General features: G+C 39.9%; 1 protein-coding gene across 3 annotated transcripts in view; it reads left to right on the top strand.

The window, feature by feature from the left end:
• Nucleotides 1–16080, top strand: part of cpne7 (copine VII) — a 32615-nt gene that overhangs the window by 7053 nt on the left and 9482 nt on the right. For all 3 annotated transcript variants that reach the window (XM_069528979.1, XM_069528966.1, XM_069528975.1), the window contains exons 5-12: nt 2784–2858; nt 6517–6600; nt 6682–6771; nt 6938–7036; nt 7212–7298; nt 7634–7693; nt 8781–8914; nt 14998–15052. In XM_069528979.1, coding sequence (XP_069385080.1) covers nt 2784–2858; nt 6517–6600; nt 6682–6771; nt 6938–7036; nt 7212–7298; nt 7634–7693; nt 8781–8914; nt 14998–15052 — 684 coding nt within the window. The remainder of the gene's footprint in view (nt 1–2783; nt 2859–6516; nt 6601–6681; nt 6772–6937; nt 7037–7211; nt 7299–7633; nt 7694–8780; nt 8915–14997; nt 15053–16080) is intronic.

Raw genomic sequence — 16080 nt, 5'->3', positions numbered from 1 at the left:
CCACACATTGTCCTCACTGAGCACTTTAGCTCCATTCCTGCTCAGCATTAGAGTTCACCCAGGGAACACAGCAGGTCCGTATGAGACATTCTGCACGTTTAAGACATCACATGTGTCTGATGTGAAAAAGCAGAGCAGCTGGTTCATTAACCACCATCTCACAGTTTACAACCCAGCGGTGGAAGAATATAATAAACAAGACAAACTCTGGTTCGCTCTGCCTTGTTTGAGAAAACACACGAGAGTCTCTTCTAATTAATTTTTACTGCAGTCTAGATGCTTTAAGGTTTCATCTTGTTCAGTTAATCTTATACTGTATATGTACAGAAAGTAGACATAGACACATGTAGCACTATCGTTGATCGTCTTATATAGTTGAGCTTTTCATGATTTTGTGTCCATCCCCTGTACTTTTGTTGTAAGTTTAATCTCCTTGAACTCAGCATCCATCCATCTATCCATCCATCCATCCATCCATCCATCCATCCATCCATCCATCCATCCTTCCATCCATCCATCCATCCATCCATCCTTCCATCCATCCTTCCATCCATCCATCCATCCATCCATCCATCCATCCATCCATCCTTCCATCCATCCATCCATCCATCCATCCATCCATCCATCCATCCATCCATCCATCCTTCCATCCATCCATCCATCCATCCTTCCATCCATCCATCCATCCATCCATCCATCCTTCCATCCATCCATCCATCCATCCATCCATCCATCCTTCCATCCATCCATCCATCCATCCATCCTTCCATCCATCCATTGTCTGCCACCTATCTTGGGTCACATCACAGTGACAGCAGGTCAAACAAAGCTGTCCTAGCAATGTTTTCCAGCTCCTCTTAGGGGACCTGCCATCATTGATCTCAGGTCTAGGTTGTTGTGGTATCAAGCCGAGTCAATGATTATTTATGTAGCACATGTCTTTTGACAAGTATCGACTTAATGTGCGTCAAGGTAAAGGCAGATAGATACAAAGCAAATGCATGACACTACCAAACATATGAGTTGAAAATATAGAACATAAAGACAATAATACAAAAATATGTACAATTTAGATTTAATTCACAGTGAATAGGTAAGTGGCAAAATTAGTAGTAGACTTGCACAGAAGTACAACAACAAAACACCATTGAAACATTCGTTAGGTACGTAAACACAGACAACAGTCGGTCTGCCCCTCAGCAACTTCCAGATGCATGGAGGCGACCGTCTTATTCTCTGAAGAGAGCTGCTCCACTTCTGCCGCCGCCTCTCACCCTGGGCAACTCTGGAGAGTCCAGCTCCTCTATTTGTCATTTCATCTCTCGCCACAGCTGAACATCACTTCAACCAGAGCCTGCAGCAGAGACCTTCTCAAGGTCTCCTTTAGCTGTAGGACGCACACAAGGGAGTTTTTTGACCACTTCATAAATATAGAGAGTTCAGAGGAACATCACGTTAAATGTTAAACATGTTGTTGCAGTGCTCTCATGACGGCACTAAAACCTAATCTGTTTTCAGTTACATTTGTAATATTGTTCAGTTTCTTTAAGTTTTGATTGCTACACATTTATGGGAAGTGTGTATATTTTTCAAAACATACATAAATACAAACATTAACATTAATATGTGAAATTGCAAGATTAAGAAAACATTGACACATAAACACATATTTGTATTTCTCGTAAAAACTCTGACTGATATAATGCTAGATAGTTTGTTGATCCTTTACCAAAAAATTAACTATAACAGCTTCATGCCTAATCCTAACCCATGTCCTTGAAGCACAGACACAAATGAAATGCTTAACTCAACCCTAAACCAAAAATCTACTTCTGGAGAAAGTATGAATTGGCCAAAAACATACCTCTACCCACACCCTTTATGAAGTGTTTTTCCTATATAATTGCTGCCTGTCAGGACCAGATGTCGGAAAAAGCACTACTTGCCTCCTTTGCCAGTCATCACCTATGAGTTTCGTCAATCTCTGGCCTTGCTCGCTGAAAAGCCACAGTTCTGGCACCTTGATGCAAAGTTTCTGTCAGGTTCAGATCAAGGAGGAAGAGACAAAGAAGCCAGCTCCTCTTTCCTGGTAGCGAGCCTGACAGTCTAGAGGGAGCAGCAGTCAGAGCGAGTCAGCTGCTTACAAACTTTACTGCTGCATTTTGCTGTTCCCGATAAGTTTGACATCCATAAAAAGTTGAATGTACAAACTGAGGCAATAACTTGAGACAGCTGTGTCTACAGCTGATGGTGCTCTCTATTATTGACCATGTCCTGTGTCAAGTCAAAGCCACTTCAGAAGAATCGCTGCCTACCACGGTGCAAGAGCACTTTTGGAAATAGAAAGGAGAAATGCTGTCGGAATACTTTACAAGTTTTAGAACAGGGGCTATTTAGAATACAGAGCCTGTTGTAAACCTGCCTGTTTGGAATGGGCTGTTTACTTGTTCTGTGGTAATCCTCCACAGCTACTGAATTATTTGTCATCCATGAGTCCTCCTCAATATACTGTCACTTTTTATTGTAAGCGTGCTGGACATTGTGTGGACAACTTTTTATAAACAAACATACTGACTGCCACAGAGTGCTGGTCATCTGTGAATTTCTATTGATGATGATTGAACCTGTCAAGTGTCCAAATTGCACCGAAATTGGCAACACACCTCAGTCATAACTATATTTTTCCCTAAAGATGAATTGTTTGGTCAAGGCATTATTTCTTGCCAATAGATAATAAAGTGCATAAGAAGAAAATATTGAAGACATATTTTATTTCCTTTCAGGTTCACGCTGAGGAAATTTCTGGCAACAACGGATATGTGGAGCTCTTCTTCTGTGCCAAGAAGCTTGATGATAAGGTGAGAAGCAGCACATGTTTATGACGAAAATACCAATACAGTGGTTTTATTAGGTTTAGTAGCAGTAGACAGGGACTGGAGTAATATAATAGTCATCATACTGTAGAGAAAGCAGCCATAATTATTTACTGGACTTGTTTCTGTGCACATTTTTAAAATTTCTTCATAAATCATTATATAACACAGGATATCAAATTATTATATTTCTAAATTATAAAGCTAAAGCATGATAATTTGTCAACATACTAGTTTCACATGTTAAAGACATGACAGATTATAATATCACATGAAGTCTGTGTTGCTGAATTCCTTATAATTCCATTTTAAGGCTGGATGGTGTTGACCTCAGCTCCACATGCTCTCACACTGTCAAACTTTGCTGAAGGCGTGTTTCAATCAAGAAGACAGCATGAGCTCACATCCAACTAAAACTCTGACCATCTGAAGTCGCATCATGTTCTCAGGAGCAGGCCTCACGATGCAACACACAGAGACAGCCCTTGACTCTCATTTTTATCAGGAGGAAAATTCTAATTTTCTACAGCATATTTCTTTTTGAAACTGAACCTAAAAAACAAATCATCCCTCCTGTGCATTTGCTTTGTGCATCCAGTCTCCTCCTGGAAATCTTATATATCTGATGAAATGCTGAAGAGTGCACACACTTGTTTTGTTTAAAATTGATTTCTGCACAATAAAATCATTCACCTACTGGAATACATGGAATATATGGGTCTGGCTGTGAGAGGTGGAAACATTTAGACGTCAACAGCAAAAACAGATGGGAGTTTGATCACATTTGCTTCAAAGCAAAGTTGATGCAGTCTCATAGCGATTGGATTTGATCATCAGGAATTTCCTTAGCTTTAGCAGCTGCTTCTGGACAGCGAATGAAGCCATCAACGGCTCCTTGACAAATAATTTGCTTAATGAGTTGTTGCAGCGAATGTGTTAACATAATTAGTGTGTACCATAGTGTAGATAAGCGATTTGTATTTTCAGTGAAATGCAGTTCAGTGCGTTACATTCGTAAATCAGCCCGAGTGATGCTCTGTCACACTGGTCGTCTGATGGAGGAGGGATATTCAGTTTGCTCCCTGAGCCGCAGCTGCCCCCATGTCATGCGTCTGTCCACCACTTTGACCAGACCTCTTGTTTTTAGCTCTGTTTCAATCTCCTCCAACTCCAACATTCGGTTTGTCTGCGACTAAATGCCTCACCATGATCCTGCTGCCTCTGTAAAACCCCAAACCACCAGCAAACAAATGCTAAAACACTCCATCTGTTCTATGTTAACATCTAAATGTTTAATAGTGAAGCTTTAACTGATTACCTCTGCAAAGGAGGTATTCTTCTGTGTCGAGAAAAGTGATTAAGGGGGCCCTGATATCTATGAGTGTGTAAAATTTGGCGTGGCCTGAATTTAAGTGGGTCTGTTCAGCCTTGGCAAGAGGTGTGCGTTCATTGGACTGCTTTTCTAGTTAATTGATGTAAACAAAGATGGTGTTTACAGGGCAAATGGTGAATGTCAACAGGTGAGACAAATGATCACCCTGTCACGCTAGGGTTTGATATTATAATTTTAAAGATTTTATCAGTGATCAGGTGATTTATTAAGTTGTTCAAAATGCATATTAGCTGCGGCGGATTTCTTGGGTGAAGCAATTTATCAAACACAGACAACAGATAGTGACTGCAGCGGGGAACCGTTTCCGATAACGTGCTCGACGGCTGTAAAACCTGAACCTTGCTGAAAATATGTTCCAGGAGGATTAATGATGAGCTATCATAGACTGTGGTAACGGGGCCACGATTAACATTATTGGTGTTGTTAGCGTGGGATTACATTTTGACATGTGCATCTGATCAGTCCATGCTGCCGATGCCACTGGCTAGCAGTTGCTATGACAACAAAGAAAGGATGCTCTTTTTTTTCTTTGCCTCTGTCCCTCAGGAGATGTATCTGGCTAATGTGGCAGGAAATGCAGCAGTCACTGTTTCATTCAGTGCTCACAAAAGCTGAAACGCACACACGCACGCACACACACACGCACACACACACACAAACACACACAGTCATGTCTTCATGATTTCAGTGGACAGTACATTCACTTACATTAATTTCCTGGAAACGAACCATAATTACTAGAAGCCTCACCCCAACTCGTACCCATCCTTAAAACATGACTTCCCCTTGATTTACAATATGGTTCCTCGCTTTTCGTCCCTTGGAGGAAGATGAGTCCCCATAATGTGACTCTATGATAAGATTTGGGTCCCAACAGCTTGAGTAATACCCAGACCACACACACACTCTCACAAATAAACACAAACACACCCATTAATCATTTGTTTTCTTCCATCAAGAATCAATTGACCTAAATAATCAGTGTTGCTCTGCACTTGAGACTTGAGGAGATGATTTGAGTCTACTGCAAATAAAATTTAAATTTAGTGGGATATTCACTAATAACCTAAATGGACACAGCTTTCATTGAATTGGTGATGGCAACCCGATGCTGAGACTTTTTAGATGCATTATGCACACAGGAAGTCATGAAGTGCAACAGAAAGTTTAAAGTCTCTGCTGTGAGCTTGAAATATTGGTTGGAGAAACCCATTAAGTTGTTTTAGAACTGCAAGGACAGTTGTAAGAGAGGGGATAACGGGTCACTGCGGTTATTGGCTCAACAAAAAGCTTTAAAGATTGAATGGAGAAAAAAATGTAATAAGTTGGGATAAGTGTCATGATTTGAACACTTGTAAAGAATTTTCAAATTCTGCTCTGACCCCCTGTCCCCCCCAAAATTGCATTTTTTTCCCTCAAACACAACACCCTTACCCTTCATGCTGCACTGTGAGTTCTGCTTCCTATCCGACCTTTGATCACACACAAGTACGTCTGCCTCTGCAAAGAAGCAATGAGGAATCAGCGTCAGCAGCCACTTCAGTTTCCTCTCACATGCATCAGCCAAACAACCTTCATATTCATTATGAAATAACCCAAACACAGGATTTTCATCGGTGATGCTCTTCTGTTATTTCGCCTGGATCGTGCTCATCACAGTCCCACAGTCAATATTCGCAAATATTTTCTGGCTCAAGACAAATACTGTAAATCAAACCCTCAGTGATGGTGTAGGAGTCATTCATTCTCATTTGTCTCTTGTTAATTTGATTTTGGTCTCAATGAGATTTCACAAATACAACTAAAGACGAAAACGAGGATATTCCTTTTATTACACACTAATTTAAATCATGACATCGCCCCCAAAAGTGAAGCCAAAGCCTCCTCATCGCCCCCTGGTGGCTGGCTGCAGATTTAAAGAGACAGGAGCTGAAACTAAATGTTTTAGACAGAGGCTGAAAAGAGGAGCTGCAGCCATAGACAGTATATGGAAAGTGATGTGTTTTCTGAGCATTAGAGCTTGTTGAACCTTTTAAGTAATAACCCAAATTAAAATGATGAACCTGAATATGAGAATAATATCTCTCATTTGACTTCACATATCTCCAGAGAGATTTGACCCAATGTTACCTGAGGAAATACTTCAGATTGGCTTTCTAATCGTTTCTGTGAACCAGTTGCTTTAGGGCCTGTTACTAACATCAAGAGACAGTTAGTAGCTTTTATATTCTGTTTTCTCTGTTCCTGCAGGATCTCTTCAGTAAGTCAGACCCATTTTTGGAAATATATAGAATCAACGACGATGAGACCGAACAGCTTGTGCACAGAACTGAGGTAAAGTCGTCATATTCCCTCAGTTTCATCAAGAGCCGTTTATGCATTTTCTCCACATGTGATGTCTTCCTGCTCTAACAGGTGATTAAAAACAACCTGAACCCTGTGTGGGAGCCTTTCAAAGTGTCGCTCATATCCCTGTGCAGCTGTGATGAGGACCGAAAGCTCAAGGTGAGATGCACACACAATAAAAACCTCAGATGTCACAGTGGGAATCTGTGTGTGACGACCTCCATTCAGCTGAAATCTGAGAGCAGAGCTGTGCCGAAAGAAGTAACATAGTAAACAGTGTCTCTGTGTGTGTGTGTGTGTGTGTGTGTGTGTGTGTGTGTAACAGTGCCTAGTGTGGGATTATGACTCCAGGGGGAAGCATGACTTCATTGGCGAGTTCTACGCCACCTTCAGGGAAATGCAGAAAATCTCCAGTGGAAATAAGGTCAGTGAGCAGAGAGAAGGAGCAGAGACAGCCGTGTAACGGTTTCATCCATTTCCAATATGCTTCTCATTTTACTGCGCTGAAATCCATCACAGATGAAACACTTGTCATGTGCCTGTGTCGCAGTGTTATACTGAGAGATTTTGCTCCTGTTCTTCAACTGTTTTTGTTTAAGGTGACGTGGGATTGTGTGAATCCCAAGTACAAACAGAAGAAGAGAAACTATAAAAATTCAGGAGTTGTCATCCTCAATGACGTTAAGGTAGGAATCTGCTGTACAGATATATCTTATCTAACAGAAGGGAGTTGAACAGCTCTTTTATTTTACTTTATGACAGGAACAAAATTGAAGAAATGTATATAAGAAACATTACACATGAGCTTTATGTTTGGTTTTATTGTTCATCTAAATGTGGAACTGAAATCACGGTTTACAGTTGCTTTCATGTAAAATCGCAACATGTTTACACTCGACACATTTGTTAAGTGAATTCTGTTTTAATGACCAGATGCGATGAACACTGACACTGACCATTTTCTCACTTCCACCCAAACCAACATCTGAAGAAATATTCTGTTTGTATTTTTTTCTTGCAGCTCCACAGAGTGTATTCCTTCTTAGATTACATCATGGGAGGTTGCCAGATTCACTTTACGGTGAGTTGGTGTAGCTGTCATTGTGCTTTCAACTGCACTGGCTGCTTCAGATCATTTTTTTGAATCATAGCCCTTTACACCATGGATCCTCCACACCTGTTGTATCTTGTCCATCCCTACTCCCCTTCCTCTGCCCTGCACTCCTCCTCAGCTGCTCTCTCTTCTCTCTGTCCCCACATTCTAACTCAGCACTATGGGTTCCAGAGCCTTCAGTTGCTCTGCACGATGACTCTGGAACCCTCTGCCACCTCACATCTGCCAGCTGGACTCTATAGAACTGTTCAAATCACATCTCATAACACATCTGTTTAGATCAATCTACCACACATGACATATCATCTATCCCTCAGCAATCACATTCCAACCTTTGGTTTGGTCACATATGATGTACTGTTAGGTCTCTATGCCTCTGAACCTGTTTTTACTCCCTCACGTGGTATTGATAGGTGTTTGTGTCACCTTATCTGAATTCAACACTTATACTTAACTTATTTTCTGGGCTTCTGGAAAGGTGCAGTGAAATACATTATATTTATTATTTTTATAGATGAACAGACTTTGGTTTGTTGCAGTTAAAATGCAGTAAACATTTTCCAGCTTTGTGACAGTACTTTTTATTGTGAAGCACAAGACAGAATTTCAAAATCCTTTTATTCTCATAAACTCTCCCTGATGGTGTTTTAAGTTTTTTTATTGTAGGCAGCCTCGAAGAATAATTTCTAACCTTCTTCCACTCCTGCCCTTTGGTCTGGCCTCTGTAGTGCTATACCTCCCAACACTATGAATATTAATCGCGGGGACTGCTGTGATACACACAGTTCCTTCCTGGATGAAATATCTGGCTGCTTGGATCTTAAGTGTGTGGAAGCTGCTGCTGCTTCAGCGTATGTGGGTGTAGAAAGTTCAAGTTCCTACCTCTGATCAGATAATTTATACTGCCATCAGGCATATTTCAGGCTCGCTCGCTTGCTATAACTTCCTCTATCATGAGCAGCCAAGTAATAGTCTTGGCAAAAAAAAGTCTGAGCAGCAGAAGAAAACTAAACTCACTGTGTCCTATTGTTAACTTTGCACTTCTTTCTACCAGGTTGCCATTGACTTCACAGCTTCCAACGGAGACCCCAGGAACAGCTGCTCATTGCACTACATCAACCCGTACCAGCCCAACGAGTACCTGAAGGCTCTGATAGCAGTGGGCGAGATCTGTCAAGACTACGACAGGTTTGTCATTTATTTTTGTCTTCGCAGTAAAGATTGTCAGCACCTCCTGTTGCGAAAAGGAGGTGCAGAACGCTCCTCGCATGTCATTTTGTTGGGATGTCTCAGCCTGAGATGAGCCACTCTGTGTGAATCACACACAAGGCCTGTAATGGAAATCGTGGAGCAGTAAAAAAAAAAAAGAGGGCGTAGAATCCTGCAGGTTATTACATATTCTTTTGCTGCTGACCTGCCAGCTCCCCTCCATCTCCAATTCAATTCCTCACTGAAATGGACTCTGCACTCTGAATTCTCTCCATTAGCCGAGTTACAAGGCACACATTGTCAAACAAGAAGCAGATTACTTGCAGCTCACATACGATCTTGTTAAGTGTCCGCATCATGTTCACACTGCTAAATTAAATAAAATCTGTGCTAAACCTGTTTCTATAAGTAATACATGATAAACTGTTTGTATGGCAAAATTAGAGCAATCAAATCTAGGCCTCTGCAGACATTACTTATGCATGAGGCTTTTCAGGGGCTGATGATGGTGCATGGTGACAGCAGACAAGGACACTGACACCATATTGGACACACTCTTTGGTGGTTCCTTAATGATCGGCAGTTTTTTTTCCCTGAGTATCCATGAATTTCCATCTTTTAACAATCTGTCAGAAAGATGAGGTTTTGACCTTGGTCTCAGCCACAGACATTTAAATCCTGTGCAGGCAAATGGACTGCTTTTTGGAAAAAAGGATTCTGAGATATTTGTCAGTTTGTTCCTAAACCATGAAACAGTTTGGGGAAAAAATTACAGACACAACATTTCTCAATTTCTTAATAAAACAAATAGTATAATCAAGCAAAAGTGAAGAGTTAAGTAAATGTATCTTATATTATTAGTAATAGACAAATACTTACTGTAAATGATATATAATATAAAAAACAATCTGTTTCCTTTGACGTCATTACAATTTCTTCCGTTTTGATAACAGATTATTATACTTGTCAGTGTCTGTGGTTACTGTACTGTACTATACTATACTATACTACTCTATACTATGATATGCTATACTATCCTATACTATGCTTTATTGTACCATACTAAACTATACTATACTACTATGCTATGCTATGCTACTATACTGTACTATACTAAACTATGTTATACTATATAATACTATGCTATCCTATGATATAACTTACTATAGTGTTCTATTGTTTCCAAGGTGGCCTACTGTAGAAATCAGTTGTTATTTTGATCAAATCATGATTATCTTAGTTTTATGTGACCTCAATTTCCTGTCACATCATCACGAACAAATGTAATTTTCTATCTTGTGTGACTTCCCTGCACAGTCTGCCACCTCACACCCACTCTCCATTCAGACACAAATTGCAAATCGGTGCTGTTTTTCTGTTTGCATGTTTGCAAACAGCTCTTTGATGGGAGAGGCAAATATTTTTAAGAGAAAAAAATGCCTTCATCCATGAGTGCTGTGTGTTATAGAAAATCCAAAGTAGGCTAGGATCAAATAATTTATCTTTTTATGTTGAAAAATCTTAATTTTACTCTTTTGAAAGTGTAGTTGAAGGTGAAAATCATGGGGGTCTGGAGGTTGACTGTTGCAAAGAAAATTACAAAATATATATACTTTATAAATAAAATCATCTGTCCTGGTTCAGTTTAGTACCACACACACACACACACGTTATTGAATCAACAGAATGTAGTGGTGTTTGTGAGGACAGCCCTGACTGATCTACATGTACTTCACAGTCTGGTCTCTCACAGCAGTGGCTGTGTGTGCTTTCTCCTGCAGATAGCTCGATGAGTTTCCTCCCAGCATCTGTTGCACTGGACTTCCTCCTGAGCATGCATAGGCTCATTGCCCTGAACGAACACACGCAGAGCCAGGGACTAGGACAGCAGGATAGCAGGCACTTCAAAAAGAAGTGGGAGGCTTCGTGGCTGGAGCTATAACAGAGAGAGTGCAGCATGGAGCCAGTTTGAAAGATCATTAAAAACATGAAAATTATATTTTTATATGAGAACCCCTGCTACTGTAAATGCACATGTACCGGCTGATGCAGTTATCACGTTTACAGTAACACACATTTTAGTTTCTAAAATGACACAAAAAAAGGGTAAAATATGCAAAACAAATGTGAGTTTCTGCAGGCAGGCTTGCAGGTGTTCGCTAATCAATGGAAAATAAATAATAATAATATGAACCGTTTCAGAGAAAGACCCTCTCATCTGTAGAAACTAAGCCAGATGAGGATTAACATTCTGACTTGTGATTTATGCAGATCCTCCCAATGAATATCTGGGGAGCACTGTCTGGCTAATTATAGCATCCGAGAGATAGCACTGGAGACACTGAAAACCTGCCTGAAAATGAACATCCATGTACTTCATCACTCCCATGTTTAAACAGATACGCGGGAGCGTCATGCATGGAAACATGCCTCTCGGGTACAGTGACTGCAAGTGTAGGCAGCCCTTTCCCTCTCAAGTTGGAATTGTTATTGAGGTGTAAAATGTGGGCAGGCAAACCTTTTAGCCTTTATTGGATATAGGTGATGTGGGATTGTCGAGTCCTTGCAGAGGAGTGCTTTATGGAGCTGGAGTGACGAGCCTGTCTGTGTGGGCAGAGGCTCGTTTACCTTGCTGAGAACACTGTGATGCCAGGCACATCCCCCGAGGCTCCTCACATTTGCTGACATTCACGGACAAACTGACTTGGTGAGAACGTCTCGTCAGTAGTCTTCCCTGGACCGAAAGTGCCATGTCATACCTCTACTTTCACAAGACATTTTTTAAATTTGCACATAGAAATCAATTCATTACAGCTCCTAGGGCAATTTATAAAAGTAAGGACGCAAAGGTGAGAGCAGACATGCTGTATATCTGCTTTGTTAACAAAACCAGAAAACATAAAATTGGCTCAGCATGAATGGCTCCGTCCCCATTTCATTAAAACTATTTTCCTATGCTGGTGGAGCTGGGAAAACGAATACAGCACCAATAATTTGTTTTTTCCTGTTATTTTGCATTTATACAGCAGCCCACAGTGTGTTTGAAAGGTCACATCAGTGAAAGAAAAGACTGAACTGCAAGTTATTTGGATTTAAATGAATTCAAAATTGAATTGAAAAATGTCAATAGCATACAACACATTACTCATCACCTGCTAGGCACTAATTTATCAATTTGTTTGGGATATCGTTATTAGAGTGTGGTTATACCTGGATAAACTACAGTACATTAGCATATGAGCGATTGCATTCCACAGAACCGAAGTTCATTCACGTTTATCTTGTTTTTCCTCTTTCTATTTTAAAAAGATAGTTTCCAAATGGCCCATGAACTGTTTTCAGTGATGTCTTTCTAACTGAGCTCCAATTCTCAAAAGCCTGCAGGCTGTTATTGTTGTTGCCATTGGCAGCAGCTGTAAATATACAAATGCAAGGTTGAGTGAAAAGACACATTTTCCTTTTTATCCTCCAGGTTCCTGGAGGAGCAAAAAATAACAGTAGTAATAATAATAATAGAGCCTGAGCCTATGTGCTCTGGTGTTACTGTAACACTTTTCCTGCAGCTATAAAAAGCTGTTACCACTAAAACTCCCCAAATCAAGTTGCTTCTGTCAAGAGTTCAGGGGAAGTTTATTGCTGACAGTGTAAAATCATCAGTTTCTGTAAGTCCACTTCATTAAGTTAATGAAACTCTTAAAAGATACTCAAAGCCATATAAGCTCAATGAGAGGACAAACAAATCTCCAATCATCACTCGTCAACACACCAATAGATAAACATCAGATTTTACTGCAGACTTTGATTCACCCATACATATTTACAGCAGAGGCCCAACAGCTTGTAATTACACATCTACATGGTTATGTGAAAGAACAACATAAGATAAATGCCTTAAAAAGATACAAGACTAATTTCGCCACATGAATATCCATATACACCTATTCACATACCCCCTGGTGGGGGTCCACGCACCCCCATTTGAGAGCCACTGGTTTAGGGTAAATGAATCAATTACATCAGTTAAAATATTGGCTCCAAACTCAGATGGGGATGATCTGGGGATATTGTGTTGTGATTTCACCGAGCTGGAGAGTTCGGGGTTGTTTTGTCAGGCATGAATGAAATACAACAAATGCTCTGATAAGCGAGGCAGACAAACAACACTGATGTGACTGAAAATAAGCTGCAACGCCTCTGCTGCGTATCCTAAATGTTACAAGTTCGACTGTACACTAAATATAGTGTAGCCAATATTTGGGGTGGTAATATTTGATGCAAAAAAGGAAATAACCAAAGCGCTGTGGCTGTTTGAAAATTAAAAGGCCTTTATTGATGTGGCCAATGCATTGTAAAGATTAAAACAAATTAATGAGATTGTCTTTGACAATTTTCCACAAGTTTATTCTATAGCATCATTAATTAGACCTAACTTTAACATTGTTCTATCAACTTAAATTGAATTGCTGTTGGTTGAATTCATTTACAGGACTTTGCCACTTTTCCGCTCTGTTTGAGCTCAATCCTTCATTTTCTCATTTACTCCCCAAGTGTTGGACACTAAACACTTTACTCTATAGCAGCATTTAAATCGAGATTTGTTGTGAGGCAGCAGGTGTGGAAACAGAATCAGTGGGTTTTAGTCAGTGGTAATTTTCACCTCAGTAAAGGCAAAGCAAGTTGATTTATATGGCACATTTCAACAGCAAGACAATTAGACAGGGTTTACATTAGATACACTGTACTGTAACCTACTGTGAGAAATGAGTTAGTATTGAATTTAATATAAGGCCCTGGCAAAGTCTTCTGCCTTCATTTTGAAGAGCTGACAGTTGCATCTGATGTGCAGTTCTCTGGGAGTTAGAGACATGTTGCGCACAAAGACCTGAGTGGTCTGAATGGTTTGTAATACATTGGAAATGCATTTTTGCCTTAAACAATTCAGTACTTTATAAACTGACTGTGGTATTTAGAACAGAGAGCCAGTGTAGGGATGTGAAAACTTGAGTGACATGGTCCACCTTCTTGTTGTTTGTGAGGACTCGAGCACCAGCGTTCAGAATGCTGCTACATGTTTTTTCTAAAACCTGCTGAGAGAAAAGTCCCTTAATCCTCAAAATGCCACCTCAAAAAACAGTTTTATTAAATACTGAAGCACATAGTTGTTGATTTGTTCAATTCACTCATAGAAAGCTTTTACTGGATTATAGTCCCCTGATGATATGATTATGTACATTTTGTTTTCCTTTATCTGAGCAAGTGGGAGCATGTAGATGTTGAACAGAAGAGGCCCTAAAGCGGAGCCTTGGGGAACTCCACCTCTTAGAAGGGAAATTACCTTTAAGGACAAAGTAGTTCCTGTTCCGTGTGAAGGATTTAAGCCACTTTAGTGCTTTGCTAGAAAGAACCATCTAGTCTTCCAGTCACTCATATGTTGTGGTTGACTGTATCCAACACAGCACTGAGATCCAGTGAGATTCTGCCTCTCTGTGTTTAACTGGATGTCACTGACGTTAACAAGAGCAACTCAAGGCTTTGCATTGTGGTTCCTTTAGCCGATAGTAAATTCATACACACATGTATATGCCATGAACACTAGTTTTCTTTTGCCATTCTGTAAATTGTTGAATGTGCTTTATTGTGGAAAAAGTAACTTGAACATGATATAGCAGGTTCTAAATATAGTGCACTGTCTGGCAAATAGAGAGAGGTTTCAGACTCAATCTTTGTCTTGTTGTTTATACAAAACTGACCCTGACCTTTGACGATACAATAATCTTACAGCGGAATCTGCTCAGAGTGGTACGATGAAAAATTGAGGGAATACCAACTGTGAGACTCTCTTGAACAGGTGCACACACTGGCTGCAGGGAACGTGGGACAGATTTCAATTTCTAATTGAAGCTTTTAACATTTATGAAATGCAAACAAACAAGGGTTTGCCCCCGGAAACATGAACAGATGGATAGAAGACATCAATATTTTCCTGATTGCTGTCAACAGCAATCCCAGATGAAACTGCAGTTACTGTAATGTATAACTTAATCATTTGCTTGTCGTTTCAGTGACAAAAGATTTTCAGCTTTGGGGTTTGGTGCCAGAATCCCTCCAAATTATGAGGTGAGTATTTCTTTTCATGTCTCCACTGCCATTCATTCATGCTCCCTCTTTTCTGCTCTGTTCTATCATCTGTCATATGAGCACCATTATGCATACTATATATTCATGTGCTCGAATCCTGGTATTTTCCGCTACCCTGGGAATTACGTTAAGCGAGCTGATTTTTGACCTATTCTTTGTCATTCTGTCAAATGTTCACATTTAAAACTAATTAGAGAGCTCTTTCTTATTCATGAGCTGCTTGTCTTAAAATATCAACTTGTCTTGGGAAAATAACACATTCCAATGAAATAAAAGCCCTGTAGTGTTGTTGCTCAATTTACATAAGAATTCATGAGTGTGAGAGCGTTTGTTTAAGCGAATTGGACACTGAGAACCAAGAGCCTTCAGTGATTCTAAATAAAGCCCTGGGGAGACATCTGACATGTGAAAAGTGTGTGCATGTGTGCGTGTGTGACACTCTCACACACACACTTGCTGTTTGATAATCTATCAAACCAGATGAATCTATGTTTAATGTGAGACCGCAATGAGCTATGTGCCAGTCTGAAACACTAATAATTATAATTTTAATCATGCAAAGATTTGCAGCTCAGTAAATACAAACTATTAATTTTTTAATTTACCATGACAGTGACTGCTTGCAGGAGTCAGATTTATTTTACTGCATGCTCTTGCCACATTGTGGTTGGTGGTGTGGGTGAATGTTAATTACTGTGAAGTCATTAGACTATGAATTTGCATCCATGAAGTCACAGGTTACACCTGTGTGCAACTTTGATGTACCTGGGTGTTGTTGTGCACTCTTGTATCCTGTTCTATATATAATGCATATGAAGTGTGAATGGAAAATTAAACATAAGAAAAAGATCCAGTGTGTGGCTTTGCAAGCCAAGGATGGATCACATAGTGAGTGAGTTTGAATTAAGAAGTGAATTCATGGGAAGCCTCATAGTTTATTGCAGTGAATGTTGCTTATTGTGTTTAGTTAATTTAAAGTTCCCAGAAAATTAGTTTCAAATTTTAAG

This window comes from Paralichthys olivaceus, chromosome 1, assembly GCF_024713975.1.
Source record: "Paralichthys olivaceus isolate ysfri-2021 chromosome 1, ASM2471397v2, whole genome shotgun sequence".
Classification (NCBI taxonomy): Eukaryota; Metazoa; Chordata; class Actinopteri; order Pleuronectiformes; family Paralichthyidae; genus Paralichthys; species Paralichthys olivaceus.
This window is presented reverse-complemented; position numbering and strand designations above follow the sequence as displayed.